This window comes from Neopsephotus bourkii, unplaced genomic scaffold, assembly GCF_033783945.1.
Source record: "Neopsephotus bourkii isolate Nb327-2 ecotype Australia unplaced genomic scaffold, CSIRO-AGI_Nbou_v1 NB_1394, whole genome shotgun sequence".
Taxonomy (NCBI): domain Eukaryota; kingdom Metazoa; phylum Chordata; class Aves; order Psittaciformes; family Psittacidae; genus Neopsephotus; species Neopsephotus bourkii.
In genome coordinates, this window is record NW_026901872.1 from 1703347 (window position 1) to 1723404 (window position 20058).

General features: G+C 37.1%; 1 protein-coding gene across 1 annotated transcript in view; it reads right to left on the reverse strand.

Moving 5' to 3' along the window:
* UCHL3 (ubiquitin C-terminal hydrolase L3) overlaps positions 1–19785 on the reverse strand; it is a 44488-nt gene extending 24703 nt beyond the window's left edge. The window contains exons 1-6 of the mRNA XM_061367725.1: positions 19596–19785; positions 19341–19352; positions 7573–7701; positions 4330–4486; positions 3836–3921; positions 2714–2761 (exon numbers count right to left, since the gene is read on the reverse strand). Of these exons, the coding sequence (XP_061223709.1) occupies positions 2714–2761; positions 3836–3921; positions 4330–4486; positions 7573–7701; positions 19341–19352; positions 19596–19637 (474 nt within the window). The 5' untranslated portion in view covers positions 19638–19785. The remainder of the gene's footprint in view (positions 1–2713; positions 2762–3835; positions 3922–4329; positions 4487–7572; positions 7702–19340; positions 19353–19595) is intronic.
* Positions 19786–20058: the final 273 nt, after the last annotated feature.

Here is a 20058-nt window from a genome sequence, read left to right on the forward strand (position 1 = left end):
TGGCGTGTTTTGCATGTTGGAAGGAAAGAATAAATTCTTGAAAGCAGTTAGTTTCTTAGCCAAATCAGCAAAGCTGACTGCCATACATTCCGCTTCTGGAAGTTACTCTAACACAGTTGAGATTAAGCAACATTTTCAGAAGATTTCGAGTGGACAGCACTATGCAATACTTACCCAAGGGACAGAAATATCCACACAGCAGGCTATCCTTAGTAAGCACACAAGCCAAGTTAATTATCCTAAAAGAGTAGGCTGCACATTTTCTTAATCTTTAATTCTGTAAGAGGACTTTTTGCTCACACAGATACAGCACTTACTATCATTAAGCAACTACATAAAAAAATGGAAAAGGAAAGATTTCTATGAAAAATGCCCTGGCTGTTCTGGGGGGAAGAGGAGTCACAGATGAGGGGAGAGGACAAAAACCCAACAGAGTCATAGAAGGTCAAACACTTTCTTTTCCAGCTCTGACAGGAAATAAGAATTCTCAGGAAAGTAACCCTAGCAGTAATGAGCATGCAGGAGGAATGGGATTCTCTTATCTCTTGCACCAAAAGTACTAGAAATTATCAACTTATCCTGCAGGACAAGTTAACATCTTTGCATGACCTGCATATGCTAACCTCAGCATCTTCAGGGGCAGGCTGTTCATCAATCCCTCTACCACTACATGAAGAAGTCTACAGCAACATTTAAAGTGTACCATTAGAAAGAACAAGACTAGGAAATGAACTCACTCCAACTGTCAATTACACTTCCCAGCATATTCACATTTCAGATTGTTTTGCTTAAGAAGAACTCTAAAGTAAAACAGTTCCTCCTATACAGATGAAAGGGGAGGCCTCAATGCCAATTCAACCACAGTGTGGTAGGATGGGATCTTCAGGCAGTTAGATGTTCCAGTGAGATAACTTGTTTATTTCTTCCCTCCTTGTTTTGATGGATCAGAACTTCTGAAAAATGGTCCTAGGACAAGTATTCAGCCATTGTACTATTTCAAATTTGGAAACAGAAAGGCAGGAAAAAGTTATTTTACCAGTCTAAGGAATATCCATATTGAATTACTTCCAGATTCAACTATGCAAAATGGAATAATAAATGCCTGGCAGGAAAATTACCTATTCAATGTTTGTGTTTAGACATGGTTGCTAAAACAATCTTGTAAATTTTTACCATGAAAAAAATATGTCTTCACCTTTCCACACAATTATTAGTCTTTTGTATTGTGGTTATCTTGATCAGGAAACAAATTAATTTGTGGAAGTTCAAAAAGTTAACTGTCCCTTACTAGGAGATTCCATTACCACTAAGATGCTTCCTGAATCTTTATGAAGGCTCTAAGGAACTACAAAGTCCTTGCATTTTTTTTCCCAATCATTCCATAATTTCTGCCAAAGGAACCCATACACAAGCCATTCCATGGATCAATGTCACAGTACATCAAAATAACTAAAGAAGCTTTTCCCATTCACAAAGATCTCAGGAAGAGATTCAGTCTTCAGCAACTTGTGAGAATAATCTCCATTGCCCCTCTCTTACTGAGCTTGCTAAGAATACCTAGAAAAGGACTCATTTATAAAGAAAACAGACCAGATTTTCTTTCTGAGTCTCTCCCTTAGAAAAGGAAGAGAAATAAGAATTTCTTCTGAAGTTTCTTCTCGAAATGAGGAACCTTTGACTAATTTGGAGAAAGAGTTAAGAAGAGTGGGTTTTTTTTTTAAAGAAAACATCACACACAAAGTGGAGTATTTGTAACAGAAATGGTTAAACCAATTTTCATTTCATGATGGTGCGGCAAGAGTGAACAGAAAGGATTGCTTTGCTTTTTCCTGCATTGTTTAGAAAACACTGCTCAAGACATATGAAGAAAGAAAACCTCACTTACTGTGCTACATGAAAAAAAAAAAAAGCAAGCAGATGAGCCACTGGAGTCTCAGCCAAACAGAGGAGGGCTCCTCTCGTTGTCAAACAAAGCACTGCAAACAAAATCTAATAAATTTTCTTTTTGTGGAACAATTACTGAGATTTGAACCAGAGATGGAAACCTGCCTTAATATGACTGAAGCAAAACGATATTGACTGTTACGTTTATATTTATTCTACATTTTTTTCATTGTTTCTGGGATTTTTTTTTTTATGTTTTGTGGGGCTTGGGATTTTATCCCCCAGTCTGTTGTGGGATAAAAGCTTATAAAAATATGTATTAGCGAGAATTTATCTGAATTAGTATTTGTATACAAACAGCACACACATAGTGGCACAACAAGTATTGCACCATTTCTTTTCCTTAAGAAAAACTTTTCAGACCCTCAGAAAATATCTGTTCCCCTTGTATGATTACTATGGATCTTACAGTCCTACCTACAGATTTACCACACCAAAACCTCAGCTTTCATTAAAAATAGTATTACTGGCTGTTTGAAAGGAAGGTTGAAAAGCTCATCTATGTTAGGTAAAATCTTAAAATATATTGCAAAGCACACAAACCCCAAACCAGAAAAAACAAACAAAACATATAAGCAAGCTTCAAGTTTGGTTTCTGCCCCAGCTATGCCATTTGATTTTGTGCCCTCATTTTTGACTAATGAGACAATACTGCAAACCAAGCAATGAGCTCCATTTCAGTGTAAACCTTTAATACAAGATTATTTTCATTTCAATTATATTGAACTCAAAGTAGTTATTAACAAAGATTTCTTTAAAAAATGAATACCTCAGTCTGACCTTCATGGGCACTGGATTCATGAGTGACACGAATAGCCTAAAATTAAAATATATTTCAATCAGACTTTAAATGAGAAATTTTCAGTGGTTTAAGAATCACCGTATGCTCTTCATTTGATCAAATACCATAGATGTAACTATTTTTGTTCAGTGATTATAATAATAATTTAATAAACAAATAAACTCTACTTCCAAGGATCTCAGGAGACCAATATTTCATTTTCATTACAGTCAATTCAAATAAAATACAGTTTGTAATGGCACTTTTACACACAGAAATTATTATAGGGAAGTGGTTTTAGTATGTATTACTTCTTGAGCAGACAAAATACTTGAGACAGAAGCTTTGATTAGACATCTTGTGTCCCAATATTTCTACAGAAAATGTCATCAAACCTCTGCTGTTTCTGTTTGTTACTACTTCCCTCAACCACATGGTAACATCCATATTCCTGAGAGCTTTGCAGTAAGCTTAAATGGAACTCAGACTAAAAAATCACTAAGATTTTCATTTTGAGAGAGGATCATCATTACCATCAGCAGCAACACCAGCATTCTCCCCTTCCACTAACAACCAGATATTTTTGCTACATCCTTTCAAAGAGCACTAATGATCTGGCTAACCACATTACCAGCTAGCTCATCTAATTGTTTGGGATGGTGGGGGAAAGATTGTATTTCAGCCACATCAGCTCTTTGTGTGCCCCAAATAGCTATAGCCAAAGAGAAATGACTAGAAGGTACAAAAATGAAGGGAGGCAGCAGAAGGACCGTCCTTTCAGCCCCGTTATCAGCTTAAACTGACCATTAAACTGCATCCTGAACCTCCAAAAGATTATGCATACATTTCTCATCCATTTCAAAGTAATTTTAAACTAAGCCAATGAATTAATATGGATGAGGAACATTGACAAAATCCATTCTGCTGACTGAGCTACGGGCAGGCAGGAACACTGAACTACCAAAGCAGGGTTTGCTTTGTAGCAACTGATCACAAGCTCACATGTAAAATCGAATTCTTAGAGTGCTTCACTGGATCAAGTCCTAAGGACAGTGTCTGCTAATGCAAGCAATTCTTACACCATTTTAAGTAAAAACACATGATACTAACTTCGTAAGTTTCTAGATATTTGGCCCTCTCTTCAGGAGTCATAGATAATGAATCTTCTAGGAACTTTTTCAGTGAAGAATTGGTTTCTTGGAAAAAAAAAAAAAAGAGAATGTCATAATTATGAGCCATGCTTTAACTCCAACTTCATTCAAAGTTTACAGAATGCTTATATCCAACAAAAGAGGTAAAGACAGAATTACATTGTATCTTTAAGACACTGAACGCTGACTGCGCGAGGAATTGCTACCAGCTGCAGTTTTCAATTTTTTGAGTGCTTTAGTTTGTGGATTAGCATGAAATACTAGTTTTATAATTACAGGGAGAAATGCCCTTTGAATAGAGATTATCCTTTTTGAATGGTTATATTCAGAGAAAACAGTACAAAATGTAACCTTCCTTCCATGCCCCCCCACAGGTAACAGAAAAAAAAAAAAAGGAAAAGCAAGCAGAGAAAAAAAAACCCAACCAACTAACAATCCCCAACTCAAACTTACCGAAATTCATTTTATCTCTATTGTTTGCAATAGCATGAATTAGCCCAATTGTTCCACAGGCGTTGTTAATGGTCTGCTTCATGAAATACACTGATGATTTGACATCTTGCCCCTTAGCTTTTATTCTCTCTTCTTCTTCTGTTCTGAAGGTTTCATACTAGAAGGAAAGTTACAGATTTCACAAATAGTGCAAATGGCTACTGTAGCTAACTGGCTACATTATTCAAGCAAAAATAAATTAAACAAAGCACCACCTAACTAATAAAACCAAAACTCAACCTGTAACTTGAAACACTTAACATGTAAACTTACTCAACTGAACTTACTCAAGTCACACTTGAAATACCATTTTCAACACTTGTTCTCTAGCATAATTTCAAAAAAGTTCAAACTGTTTCTTTGACCTGAGCACTTGTCATTGCCTCTCTTCAATCCAACAAAAAGCTTTTAAGGACAGAGGTCTCAAAGTACTAGCAAACCAGAATACTTCAGGTGTTTAATCAGCATGAAGCATTCTTACAAATTCCATTTTTACATTTCATTTTTTCCAGGAATATAAAATAAAATGTATGTAAAGCTCATGGCACGAAAACAGGCCCCTTGAAAGCCACATTCATAAAGTGAATATTTCCATTCTTAGTAAAAGAATTTACTTTGAACAATATAAAGTACTTGTTTTGTAAAGATCATAATTGACTAAAATCTGTTCTACTGTACAACAGTGTGTTGCTTTTGTGGTTTTTTTTGTCGAATATGGTTTTGTTGATTTGTGGTTCATGAGGGACGGGCAGTTTTGGGGGGGGGGGGGTTTGCTTGTTTGTTTTTTATTATTATTTAAAAGATTTTCATCTCAAACAGGGAAAAAAGAAAAAGAAAAAAGAAAATATTCCAGCCAGTGTTGTTCTTTCTTCCTCCTTTCCCTTTTACGAGGTACTTCTGGAGACAAAAAAAATACTGAAGTAGATATGCTTTTTATAGAAGTACGACAAAAGCTAACCTTGAATGCACAATGTTATCAAGGAACTCTCCCTGAAAACCCATGAGAATTTTTTTCTCAGACTTTGTGTACCATCAGTGACAAACAAGAAATCTTTCCAGTGTCATGATTCCACGCCTGGAGCCGGCCTGGAAGGTCCAAGGAATAGTAAGAGCACTTACAAAGCATTTTAATTTGACACCACTTAACTACAAATTAAAGAGCCTTAACTGAGAAAAAAAAATTCTGATGTCTGTGAAATTGGACCAAAGTTCAGATTAGAGACTGTACACAATATATACAATATAGCTGCCATTTACTCCCTACCAACAAAAATTAACTCCATGGCAAAAATAAATATGTAAATGTTGAGAATACCAAAAACATATTTTTGAGCAAGGATTAGAGCAGATCACCTCAAGAGGTCCCTCCTAACCCAAACTATCCCATCACACGTGCATTCACTGGGCAATGCCCAAAATGCTCAACGCTCACAGCATTCACTTTGTATGGAACCTACAATACAGACTAAGAAAGTCATTGACCTTTAAACTAGAGAGTAAACCTAAGACCATCTGTATGCTAAGAAGAGTATTTTGCCCTAAACACGAGTTTAAGCAACTTGATTTATAAGAATCATGGAAAAAAAAATAACTTCTTGACAGACCAACGAAGACATGATAGAAAAGTATTTATAAGGGCAACAAAATTAATTGAGACACACTTTTATAAAAGTAGACACAGCCAAGAAAAACAATAATTAAATGAGAGCAGAATATACTGGTTATATTGAAAGAGATACTGAGGAGGGAAAAAGTACTCCAAAAATAAAATAATGCCCTAGAGTCTTGTGGTGTTCACACTGAACAACAAAAGCTTCAGAACACTGGGACTTCACATTAAAGATTCAGCCTTCACACATTCAGGCTTCCCAGTTGATAGAGACACGTATCCTTTACGTCTCTGCTAGATTTACATGCTGGAGAAAACCTCAATAAACTGAGGAAATTTGATTGACCAACACACCAGAGCATATGTTGTTTTTCTGTTTCTCTTTGATATATGCTTCTTGATGAAATCAGATACACCCTCTGGAACAAGAGGAGGGTTGCTCTTCCCAGTGGGATGATAGTCCCATGGTATGATCCAAGAAAGGAAGTTTGCAAGGCAGCAAGGCAAGAGAAAAATGACAGTCACAGAAGGACCTCAGACCTGTACCTCAAGAAGCCAGACAGAAACCACAGCACACAAACCACCACCTTAAAGGTGACAGAAATTAAATTTCCTGAGGGCAGTTAAGAGTCTGCTTAAATTTAAAACTATCAAGGTGGCTGAAATCAAGCCTAAAAGGGACTGCCTGCTGTTTTGGAGAAACTGAGAACGCAAAACGTCACAGGACCTAAAGAGCAAGAATCACTCTTTATTTAAATGGGGTCTGTTACAAAAGTTAAGCTTTAATGGCTAAATGCTTTAACTGCTTTGTCCTTATAAGCCATACAGTCTTTTTGAGATACACATTCAAAGGAAGAAGTTTGGGCAGTTTCACCTCTTTGGAAGACCTTATTACAATCATGTTAGAGTTTTATAAATTGAAATATCAATATAAATCATACATTTCAACCTATGTAATACTTGAAGAAGATATGCAAGATGGATGTCTTCTCTTTGCAGAAGCATATGAGAAGACAAAATAAACAGACTTGATCTACCCAAATCAAGTATTTCAAAATTTAAAGTAGAGGAGGAAGGGAGGGGAGAGTTCTCTTCGCCTTAGAAATATGCCCCATGTGTCCAAGAAGCTAAAGCCATATTGGTAGTGATGACTGAACTGAAAGTGAACTGAAGTTTGGTCAGTACAACAGTACAAAACCTCAAAACACAGTTGCATTTGATATAGCTAGGTACATCCTCCCTGTTATCTTGCCTATGCTATTGTAGCTTTCTGCTAAAAGTAGCCAAACTGAGCCATTTCACAGTGCATATTTAGCAAAAAATAGTCTTCAACTGACTGTAATAGAAACCTGAAACACATTTCTCTGTGCTTCTGTATCAGCTCTTCCCACTCCAACTTGAAAAGAAATTGGAAACATACATGCATTATCAAAAGGTTCTAAAGGAAGCATTTTGTTTTTAATTAAGAAGTCTCTTGAATAAGGTTTGAGTCTCATCTTGATTCTATTATGATACCAAAAGTATAAGACTTGAACTGTTCATGTCCATTTCATTTACAACAAAAGTGATTAGCTGATTATTAAATAAACATTTACCTTTTCTGTTATTGGAAAGAGAAGTAGCACTGCACAGACAGGTCTTGGCACCATACTAAGCAGTTCTGGTTCCATACCATAAACATCTACAAATTGCCAGTCAGGATGTATACCTAACTGTTTGAGAAACTGGAAAAGAAAAAAAATAGGATTAATATTAAATGAGTAGCCTCATATACTTAACTTTTTAGAAGCATAACAGAGTATTTATAACATGAAATACACTGCAACAACCTATATTTTAAAAAATTTAAGAAGAATAAACAAGGTTCAAGTTTTAATAAACACAACTGAATAAACTGTAAGGCAAAACAAAAAAACCACACAAAATCTCCATGTTTATTTATAAATGCTAGTTTTCAGAAACTCAAAAAAAATATGACCTTCTCTGGCCTTTTGAGCAGAGAGACACAAGATATGTATTTTAGTAGGTGCACCTTTTAAGGTGTCCTTTCAAAAAAGAAAGAAAGGAAAAAAAAACAACAATCCTTCCAAACTGTGACTGAGTAACACTTTTGAAGTAGATAAAGGTTAAGTACCATACAATGATCTCGAATCTTCAAGTAATTTTCATTTGCCTCGTTAGAACTTCTGAATGGCATCTAAGATAAAAGCTGTCCGCTTATGTTTCCTATACTATAGCTATGCCTACAAAGACACCAGAGAGGGACTCTTCATCAGGGACTGTAGCAACAGAACAAGGGGTAATGGGTTTTAGCTTAAGCAGGGGAAGTTCAGGTTTGATATAAGGAAGAAGTTCTTTACTGTGAGGGTGGTGACGCACTGGAACAGGCTGTGCAAAGAAGCGGTAAATGCTCCATCTCTGGCAGCATTCAAGGCCGGGCTGGACAGAGCCTTGGTTGACCTTTGGTCTAGGGTAAGGCATTCCTGCCTACGGCAGGGGAAGTGGAACTAGACAATCTTAAGGTCCTTTCCAACCCAAACCATTCTGTGATTCTACAGTTTTACCTAACACTAAGCCACTTAAGGAAAAAAAAAATAAACAAACCCCCAAAGCCCCAAAAAACTGTAGTACATAATAAGCTCTGACAACCTTAGCCTATAATTGGTGCTCACTTTTTAGTTAGATATTTTTCTTTTACTCCAAGAAGATTTATTAATTCTTCAACTGTTTTGTGGTACACCAATATGTGATCTAAAATAATTTGAAATATTTGTGTTATCAGAGTCAAGAGCTACCTAACTGAAGTTACAAACTACTGCTACTATACACACACTGAGTACTCATAATTGTGAGAAAACGCTAATTGCACACTGTGGCATACACAAATCCTATTTTGAAACACTTCTTCTACTGGTAAAACTTAAAGATGTGAAATATTGACTTTTTTGGACAATACAAGTGTTCCCACAACTTTCTATATTTCTGCTGGGAAGAACACACAGGAAATCTGTGAGAAAATCTTAGTCACCTGGGGCTCTCAAGTTTAAAATAAAGAAAGTCTGTTAATAAACAGCTACAAATTTAAATGTCTGGAAAAAAAAAATCATGCAGCAAGTATATTCTTCTACTCTCTCTAGTGGAAAGCCAATGAACTCCTAATGCACTTCTTCGGCCAGCTCTTAACAAAACTTAATTCTGCAGTTCCGAATAGCGATGCTATAGAAGACAAGAGAAATTTGCCCATTACATTTCTTAGAGGTGAAAGATTATTTTAAAAGCTTCATCATACTTCCTGCCAAATGCTATTTGAGGAAATCTATTTATTGATACATTTGCAATAAAGATGCTTAAGAATCATGTAAGATAAGCCTAAATGAAAGGCATAGATGACTCTCTCTTCTTTCCATAATCCAGCTAGAGAGCAGGTTTACATATCCACACAAGAATTCAGTAACAGTTATGCCGTGTTTGGGTAGATTCATACCTACATAGATACAGCTGTCAGAAATATCCAATAGGAATACTTTATTAACACACAACATGGGGAAAATGCAAAAAAAATACAAATGTCTTGGTCTAACATGAGGTACCTTCAAATACCAGTTTTAACTTGTTCTGGGCAAAAGGAAAGGTGGTTGTCTTTCAAGAGACATAGGAAGGGGCTGACTCAATATTTAGAAATATAAAGGAGAGTTCATATAGAAGCCAAATGCATGGAAAAAGGTATTTTATAAAGAGTAAAGAAGATTTTTCCTAGTAACACTTAGGAGTATCTTCTACAAGGGGCAAAACCATAGAAAGTATACATATGCTTAAGTTTTAGAAGAATGTAGCTGCAATTTGCAGCCACTGTTGGGGATGGGGGACAGACATGACACGAAGATTACACAACCCATTATTCCCTTTCCATTTTATACTGCAAGATGTGAAATCAAAACTAAAAGCAAGTAAAGGCGATATAAATTTTAACGTCCCCTTTTTGACTAGTTTAAAAACAAAGGTAACAGTTTTGAAGTACACTAAGAAAATACATTCAGAAGATTCATTATGCAGTACCCCAAGCTCTTTTGGTTCTGTACCACCTTTAAATATTGTCAAGATTGGGAAGAAGGCCAAATTTTTATCTTTTAATGAAAATGAGGAAAAGGGAAACTTTTAATACTCTTAAGTATTTACTAGCTGATGACACAGAAGACAGTACATTTTTAACTAACTCTCTAGGTTGTGGATTACTACATTGTGAGAAACAAAAATATATCTGAAGGGAGAGGGAATACCTGTATGGGTGAATTAAAATATAAATTACACTTCTAGTACTTTTTCTTATGAAGCCAATTACTAATTTTTAAATCATTTTTATTGCTGTTATTCTAAACTGAGGGAAAAACATGGCAACTAAAAAAAAACAAACCCAACAACATTATTTTGCAAGATTACATGAAATCAGGGTGCAAAACCCCAGCAAAATAAAAGCAACACTCACCTAGAAAAAGACTCCACAACCAGAAGAGAAAATCTACAAGGATCACATTCTGCTATCAGATAAGTGCTTTAGGCTTTCCTGACCTGTTCCACACCACTAGGGAAAAAAAACCCACCCAACCAACCAAGCAAAATAAACAAAAACCACAAACCCCAATACAACCAAATGCTCCCTAAACCCAAGAACAGCTACTCAAACTTCTCATTTAGATATTCAACATAACAACAGATATAGGGCGCCTTTCATTTCTCACAGTACCACACCTCTAGAAACTTCACAATCTAAGAAATTAGAAATTTTGGTATATGAGAGTGATGACTAGAAGTAATGGAACACCAAGAGCACAGGCTTAGTACAACTAACAGTGATCCTAATACACAGGGAGCCTAACAATAGTAGGTTTAGTAGTTTGTTAGCGGTTTTTTAATTATAATTATGGAATCTTCATTTTAGAACAAAACCAAAAAAAAGCCAAAACAACAACAAAAAAACCCAAAACCCAACAACTAAGGAGAGACCCAAAACAGGCAAAGAGGAAATCTTTGTGTATCAAGAGGGGTTAATTCAGGCCTGGGGAAAAAATGAGACGTATCCTTCAGAAAATTTAGTAAGTAGATGATAAAAACTGGCAGCATATGCCTCTCTGTAAAAGAGACTGACAGCAGATGAATATAGATGGCAGGATGGGAACAACCCTTGAAACAAATATCTGGAATTTATTTTTAATGTGGAGACACGAAAAGAAAAAAAGAGCTCAATCAATGACACAGCGAGATAAGTAATCTTTTCCAACTATGTTCTGAATGGATAAAAGCAAGGCAACACTGTGTTTAGCAAGGTCAGGGAGAAGGTCAGAAAAAGAGATGTCACAAGCAACAGCTTTAATTTTTGCAAGTTACACAAATACCTTTGTAATAACTAAATTAAACCTCCTCTTTTTCCTCCCTCACTCTTTTCCTAGCTCCTTCCTAGGGCAGACAAAGATGACAGTACAAAAAGGAGCCAGTTATGCACCATGAGGTGAAGCAACCCCTTCCCCACTGACAAAAGCATCCCTGTTTTAGGACAGCAGGCAGTTCTGTATGCTTCTCAAATACTGTCATGCACAGAGAGGGACCTTTGCTGCTTTGCATTCCAGTTATTTACAATTACCCACTGATTTTGTTCTAGATATCTGCTGGACAGAGCAGTTAGGGTACTTTACGCTGTATTTGACGGCTCACTTGCTTTCAGCTGTTTACTTTCTCTTAGCTAATAATACATACTCAGTTAACATAAAATAGTCGCTTTGTATTTCTCTAGATCTGCACAAGTGTTAAGATTTTCAGTTACTGCTCATCGCATTGCTACCTATTCCAAGGCTACAGGAAGAACAGCAGCAGCAACAACCACCACCACACATCTGTATCTAGCTTATTAACTTTTTTAGAACTTGGTTTTTACTGATTGTTGTCATATTTTCTGTTGTCTTTTACTTTTATGAAAATACCTTTCTGAAAATACTTCAGTTTTTTTCACCAGGTTTTTGTTGGTTTTTTTTTTTCTTCCCACACAAAGTTACTTTTCAAAATTACCTTACACACACCCCCCTTCTCTGCACTGGTCATGAACTTCTCCTTCCCCCTCCCCAGTATTCCAGAAGGCCCTTCCTTCTCACCTGATTATTACTCTTTTCAACTAGCTAAGGAAGAGTGCAGAGAAGATAGCAACAGACTCATCTCAGCAATACACAGTAGAACAATAGAACAATGAGAAACAATGGAGAGAGGCTGGCAGACAGGAAATTTGAACCTGGTAAGTAAACTGTTCAAAAATAAATGTAAAAAATAATGATCATGGTTAAACACTAGCACAGGTTGCCCAGAAGGCTGTGGAGTTTCATCCTTTCAAGAATTCAGGACTGGACAAGTTTCTGACCAATCTTTTCAAGACAATACGGTTGGACTACAGAATTCCGGAGGTCTCTTCCAGCCTACCTGATTCTATTCTAAATCTCTACAAACTGCAAATCTGTATGTCTAAATGTTAGTTATTAGGAAAAACATTACAATAAGCACATTTAGGCATGCTACCTATGACAACCCATGGTATTTTCAAGTTCAGTATGACTACTTTAACCTACTGTTAGGCACTGAAAGAAGCTGAGAGTGGTTATCTTTAAAATATGATTCTATTCTGATACACACTACCTACATTTAAGGTTCATGAAATGTATTTAATAAAAACAAATTCATGCCTAACTACTTATTTTTAAATGAGCCTCAAAAGTAGGATGGAAACACACAGGCAACCTAGCAACGTCTTGATCTAGGGTACTTGACTTCAGCAGTTCAAAATAGTCCTTCTGCCACCTGTTACACAGTCAGAAGGAATATTTGATTTATGGGGTTGATGGAGATGTGGAAAGGGTGAGTAGGGTAAGAAGTAAGGATGTGCTTTATTTTAACAGAAAACTTTTGAAGTAGTTTGTAAGTAGAAGTAACATGCACAATTTAAATATTGTCTAAAGTAGCAATGATCTTTTCCACCTTGTCACTTGCATGTAAAAAATTGAGGACAAACACTGAAACAAAACAGCCTTTGAAATCTAAGTGCAATTAAAGTTGGATGGCATTCACAAATATTTCAAGAATGCCACAGTCTAAATACTAAAGCATTATAGTCAAGACTGAGTTTTCCACATTTTACTGTTGTACTTGTATATCAGTTGGGACCATGATAACATAAAACTGGCAAAACACGCAAACAGTTCCAGACACTCAGATGCGAAAATCAGAGAGCTTCTGTGGGAAGAACCAAGTGTTGCAATCCTCTTCTAAACGCAAACCAAGACACGAACAGAATCTACATTTTATTGTACTTGTGCTCAGTGGATTAGAGCATCACTGTCTCACAGCAGAACCCCAGTTAAGACTTTCTTCTGCAAAAACAAAATACACCTATGGCTTTAGAAACCAGAGAGACCACATCTAAATAAGACAATTAAGAGGATTAAAATTTTGTGTTCCATTAAAGCATAAGATTTTCTGGCATTTTGTTAAACTGAAGCTCATTTTTCAATAGAAAGTAATAAGACACTGCATAAAATATGTCTAATGAAATTATCACCAAGAAAAAATACAACAGAAAAACATTTACATTACAATTTATACAAATCCACAAATAGATGGTTGTATTCGTCTTTAAGTATCCACTTCTTATTAAAATAATCTATATTACAAATATAACTGCACAATAATTTGCTTTCGATTCTTTATACATCATTTCTAGAGGTATATTACAAAAACCTGTTTGTTTCAGAAGTGAAATTCCTTTACTGTTTGGGCATTATACAGATGTATTTCTTAATTCTTTCATGATTGCATTCACAGATTTAAAATTAAGAGATCATTCTTTCAATATATTTTAGAGAGGGCATTTTTCAGACCATTAACTCAAAATTACTGATGTGACAAGACAGCAGTAGCTGTAGAAACTTTTGTTCTATACAGCAGATCAAAAAGCATACCAGAAGCAAGTAATATGGCTGTAAATTACATAAGGTGCATTATTCTTCTTATACCAACTACTCCGCACTTAAAAGTGGCTGCAATATGGTCTTGCTCAAACAAGAGATGCTCATTATAATAAACTTACTTGGAAATTCAAGATTTGTTACAAATTCATTAATATCCTCAAGCACTGTATTTCAGGACCTCATAATAAAGTTCAAGGAATGCAGCCTATTTAGCATCACAATTTTCTTTAATTTGCAATGAAGGAGGACGAAAGACTTTCAACTTCATTAAAAAAATGCGAGAAACCTTAAATTCACAAAACTCTTACCCTTCCAATTGTATTAGTTTCTTCAGGATGTCTAGGAGAGCAACACTAACTTAGTGCTTCTTATCATCAAAATGAGAGGTATATATTTTTAACGTATCCATGAAGGAGCTTCAAAACTTAGTATGCCAGGACATATGTATATTGAATCATCTGAGCCAGGCTTACTCAAAAATTGCCCCAGTGAGAGAGAGCTTTAAAATGCTCCAAATGAGCATAATGCTTGTGAATGCTCCAAACAAGAGTCCTGACATGCAGCTACTGAGCCACTCATTCAAAACAGGATAGCACATTATGCTGTGGAAAACATTTAGAGACCTGTTTCTATGACTTAAACAATCATTCATAATGGGTATGAGCCAGACCAATATATTCTCCGGAATATTCTGTCATATAGATTATTTCTACAGTATACTAAACCAACTGGATTCTACCAATTTTGCTGGTCCTTTAAGCTAAAGGAAAACACAAGCAGGGAACAGCATCTTCAGTGCAACAAGATAACCTATCACATGAATCACTAACACTTGTTTTCCAAACAGTAGTACCCCATTCACTTAAGCAGCCCTCGAGACAGTGTTCCCTTGTTACAATTTTCATGTCATTGAAACAGAAATAAGAAACTGAGCAAAAAAAGGGCATAATAAAAGGACAGAAGTGGCAAGTTCAAGCACAGTAATTAAATACATGATTTTCTTATCTTTCAATTACTGAGGATCCATACAAAGATGGATGTAAGTCAATCGTTCAACTATTCATATAAATAATGCTCTAAACCCAAAAATAAGTTATAGTTTTCTCTTTGCAAGAGATCTACCTCCATAAACTCAGTAAGAGGTCTAGATAGGCTGCGATATTTTAAACTAGAAGAAGCCATTCAACAAGTGATCTCGTAGGGGATGTCTAAAACCCCATCATATTTGTCCTTGTGCTTTGCTATGCTGTGCCATAGTCTCAACACTTCCCTTTGTTGGCTCTGTGGAAGGCTTCCTGGTGTATTGTCTTTACAGAAAGAGACAAACTGAGTCCTGGTCTTCCACTTTCTGAGGCTACACTCATAACAACGGGCTGTTTTCCAAACATACACACTATCTGCTGTTTTCAGTCTGCTTACAACAGAACAGTTAAGCTTCACTCCCCCACCCCCAACTAAAAAAAAATAAGCAAGCTTAGCTGAGCATTTTCAGAAGGACATCTCCATTTCTTCACATTCAACATGCTTTCACTCCAACACCGTAGCTCATCCAGAAGTACTACAACCCAAAGGATTTCAGGAATTATGGGAACTACCTTTTCAATGACTCTGATGAATAGGGTTTTCTATCCAGGAAAGTTGCGTGATAGTGTTACAGAGTTCATAAAATGGAAGGACTATCTAGGAATAGTAAAGTTTGTTTCCTTGGGATAATTAATCTCTGTATCTGCCTGACAGCATTAAGAAATGTGTTCCCAACTGGGCTAAGACTGATTCTATTCATATCCAGTTTCTGCCATTTGTTCTATGTTTTGTGATCTTTACTGCTCCTGTGACTTTAAAGTCACAACTTGCAGGGTCATCCATGGACTAAAATTAATTTCTTTCTGTAGCTGACTCTCAGTACCTTAATGGCTTAAAACAAACAAAACTTGCAGGATCACAGGCCTGAGAAAGCTGGGAGGAAACTAAGAACCAGCAAGTAAGCTCTATGTGGCAAGAGAAACCCAAGGACAGCCTACTCTCAGTACTTCAACTCTGAACTACCTGAAGCCAGTGTTTAAGCTTCATAATCCAACGCAATTATCTTTATCTGGATATTACGAAGGCATGAGTTAAATTGTACCTGAGCTAGGAACTAAGGATATTTCCTGGAACACATGACATGAAGAAAGGTAAGAAAGAATGAAGAAAAGTGGAAGAACAAAAAAAATATTCATCAATACCACTTTTGTTTACCTATCCTTGCTAGGGAATCTCTCCTGGGTCGCAAGCTAGACTGAAGCGACATCATGATGAAGAACAAGCAGCTTATGTCTGATCTTTCCACTCCAAAAATTTGTATGCAATCTGACTTCTTTTTTTCATGGTAGAAGAAATTGAGAGCAAGATAAGAGAACAAGCCAAACATCACCAGTGGACAGGCAAAACCCATTTTCTGTTTTCTCTCTCCCCTTAGCAAGGAAAACCTCCTAAGAGATTGAGGAAGAAGAGTAGCACTGGTCATGCAACCCCACCCAGGTCAAAGAGAAAAAAACATTCTTTGTCTTCACTGTACACAAAGTAGCGCTTTTTAAATGATGAATCATGAAATCTTTCTGTATCAGCAGTGGACTAACAACTCATTCTGTAAGACTGTAAAAGTGAAGGGAAGAAAAAAAAAGTAAGAGTGATAAATTAGCACTGTATTAGCACATTTAGCTATGCTGACTTCTCTCTTAAAAATATCACTACAGATACCTGGCTGCAGGATTCAGAGTGAGTCAGTGCCATTGGAAATCTTTCATGCTAACAAAGAACATTCCTGTTTATCCTCAGCAGCTAGTTTCTGAACCTTTAAATAATTCTAACACATACATATAAAGAAAGGTCCAACATACACTTAGGATTTAGAAATTCTTAGACCTGTATTATAACACAAATACTTTCAGACAGAGAAAAACTTTCAAGGTATTTTGTAAAGATTTCACATATCGCATAATGGAAAAACACCAGTTCTTCTCCAGTACCACCTGAATTTGTACCACAAAGGTTGAAAGAGTCTCAAATTTACAACATACATTTCAAAACTAGAGAGTACACAGTATGTTAAGAACACAGGAAAAGCAAAAGACTATGTATTTAGTACATTTACTTTCTACTTACTATTAAATAATGGAATAAAGTTATTAGACAAAAATAGGCTAAGCATTTGTTAAATCACAATGACAGTTCTCATTTGAATCTAATACTTAAAATCCACCCATCTTACAGGTGCATGGAATTTTGGGGGGTTTAGGAGTTCACTACCACACCTACCAATAACATCAGCACTTAACAGAAGTAGTATGCCCCTATACTCAAGTTAGACAAATAAAATACAATTAAAGAATAGGGAAAAACCCAACATAGCAAGATGTCTATGTAAAGAGATACATGTATTAAACTACTACTAGACACATATATTGCAAATATTAGGGGCACAACATTTTTGGTGTATTTTTTTTCCCTTAAGAATTCTACATATTTTACAGAGCACAGCACAGAGTACCACAAAAGAGTCTGTCCTTGCAAATAATTCCATAAGATTTTTTAAAAACCCTTTTGCAACTTCATCTGAATCTTAATTACTATTGTTGTTGCTTTAAACAGGATATGAATAACTAGTGACTAACAGCCCTGTTGTTACACAGTTTACCACTGTACTGATGAGATTAAAAAAGCAATGACTAAATAATGCAAGGTGTATTCATATTCAACACTGACCACTCCCCCCCCTTCTTTTTAAACATACATCTCTGAGTCTAAATAATGACAACAACCACTGCTTGTTAAGACTGGCAAAATACAGTGCAGGAGGAAGCCCAACTGGTCTAAAGTGGCCTTTTCTGTACAGAAATATTAACAAAAAAATCCTTGTGGAGTAAAAGTTTTTATAGTCCATGATCAACCGTAACTGACATATACCATCCATTATCAGTGCAAAGCCAGTGGGCAAAAGAGAGAGATTTTTGATCACAGAATTGTTCATTTAATATTATTCTAGGATTTTCTCTATACAATATAAACATGTAAGGATACAAGATAACTCAGATTTAAAAAAAATCATTAGTTTTTCTAACTCAATTTTACTTTGCAGCTGACAGGACTTCATTAGTACCATGATGAACTCATCTCAACATCTGGAATGTGATAAGAAGTTGGAAAATTTGAAATTCTACTAGTGTTTATCCACATTTTCATTCTTCTAAACAGGAATTTAGCCTCTGAATTTAAAAAATTAAAAGAATATCTAAACCATAAGGAAATCATAGCACCCATTCCAGGAAAGCTCCCAGTAAAGGCTGTCAATTTTAACTCAGGACCAGGATTAAAAACTTCTCAGATTGCTCCACAGCAGCAATACTGCAAGAACTACAATATTATTTGTCCTAGGAAACTACAAAGCCAAGTTCAAAATGACCCAGCATCAAAAAGGCCCTTCACCATCCTGCAGACCAAATTAGTACATTACAGCAACAATTAAAAGTTATATTTTTCACACAAAGAAATTTCTAATTTCCAAAATATTTCAAAAATATAATTTTAAGAATGTCATCTTACTGCTGGAAGCTTTAGAGTCTTTTGGCTTAAACATCATTCTTACCATTATCAACAGGCCTGCTGGGACCAACATCTGACCTCTAATGCTTGTTAAAGGTACTCAAGATTACCACTGAGAACATGAGGCAGGGTTCAAGTATGTGTGATTTCCTTTCAGTTAGACTTTATCCAGTACTTACACTACCTTGTGGACTAGAACAAGATTCCTTCCTCTAGTGTGGATTCTACTATGCTAAGAAAACCAGAAACAACAAATCATGTGGATATTGTTGTGAACAGGTGGCAAACTGCAAATGCAGTAAAATTACATTATTTTTTATTGTTAGGGAACCCCCCTAAAACAAAACAAAAAACCAACAACAACAAAAAAAACACCAACATTGTAACACAGTGATGTAAGTAGATCCATACAAGTGGACAAAGCCATCGCATACAGGTCCAGAACTGGCATACACTATATATAAATATATAATAACGTTTTAATAATTCATTAATGAATTGAAAACCACTTTGAAACACATCAGAGATTACATTAATAGTCAGACCACATCTATGCTCTTTTCCTTTACTGTTTTTTTCTTTCATATAATATCTTTTCATGACACTACGTAGTTGGAGGATTCAGAGGTCCAATACTAGAAGGCTGATTGCAGATACCAGCACGATAGGAAGGGGTTACTCTCGTTGGAGAAGCAAGAGCCTTTACTACATTAAAAAAGAAAGGAGATGGGCCTAAAGCTGCGGAGGCACTAAAGATTACCTCAAATAAAAAAGCTGCTTACCTGATTCGTGACCTGAAAAGCAAGCAGAAAACAGGAGAGAGTTAAGACTCCGGCTATATCCGCTGGCTAAGACCTTCCCCACTCCTTGCCCACACCAGCCACCACTCACCCCACGATCCTGAACGCGGAGCAGCCCCAAGCTCTCTCCCCTCCGCCATCCTCGTTCCCTCCCGCCGGCAGGGAGGCAGACAGGACAGGCAGCCCGCCCTCCCGCGCACCCGCCAGCTCCTCACCACCCCCGAGCCGGGCACTCACGTCGGGATTAGCCTCGAGGGGCAGCCAGCGATGGGGCTCCATGGCGGCGGCGATGGCGGTGTGGCAGCTCCCGGTACCGGCACAAGGCTGAACCTCGCAACACAGCTCTGACAGCGCTTCACGCCGCCACGCCTCAGGCCTGACCCGTGACCGCACCACCGCGAAGCGCGGGAAAGGGGTGGATAGGAGGGAGAAGAAACCCACCCTCCAGCGCAGAAACGCACAACTCCCCCCCCCAACACTCTGGGGCGGCGGCGCACACTGCGACGAACGCCGTCCCGGGCAACGACAACGGGAAGATTCGCCACCCTCCCTCCTCCGGGCTCCCCCGGCAATGGGCTCTCCCAACGGGGCACGGGGTGGTGCCTCGGCCGCCCCGCCCCGCGCTTGCTCCCAACCGTCGGTGCCTGCGTGGCGCGGAACAGCCACGGGGGGGCGCCGTACCGCCCCGCCGCTCCAACAC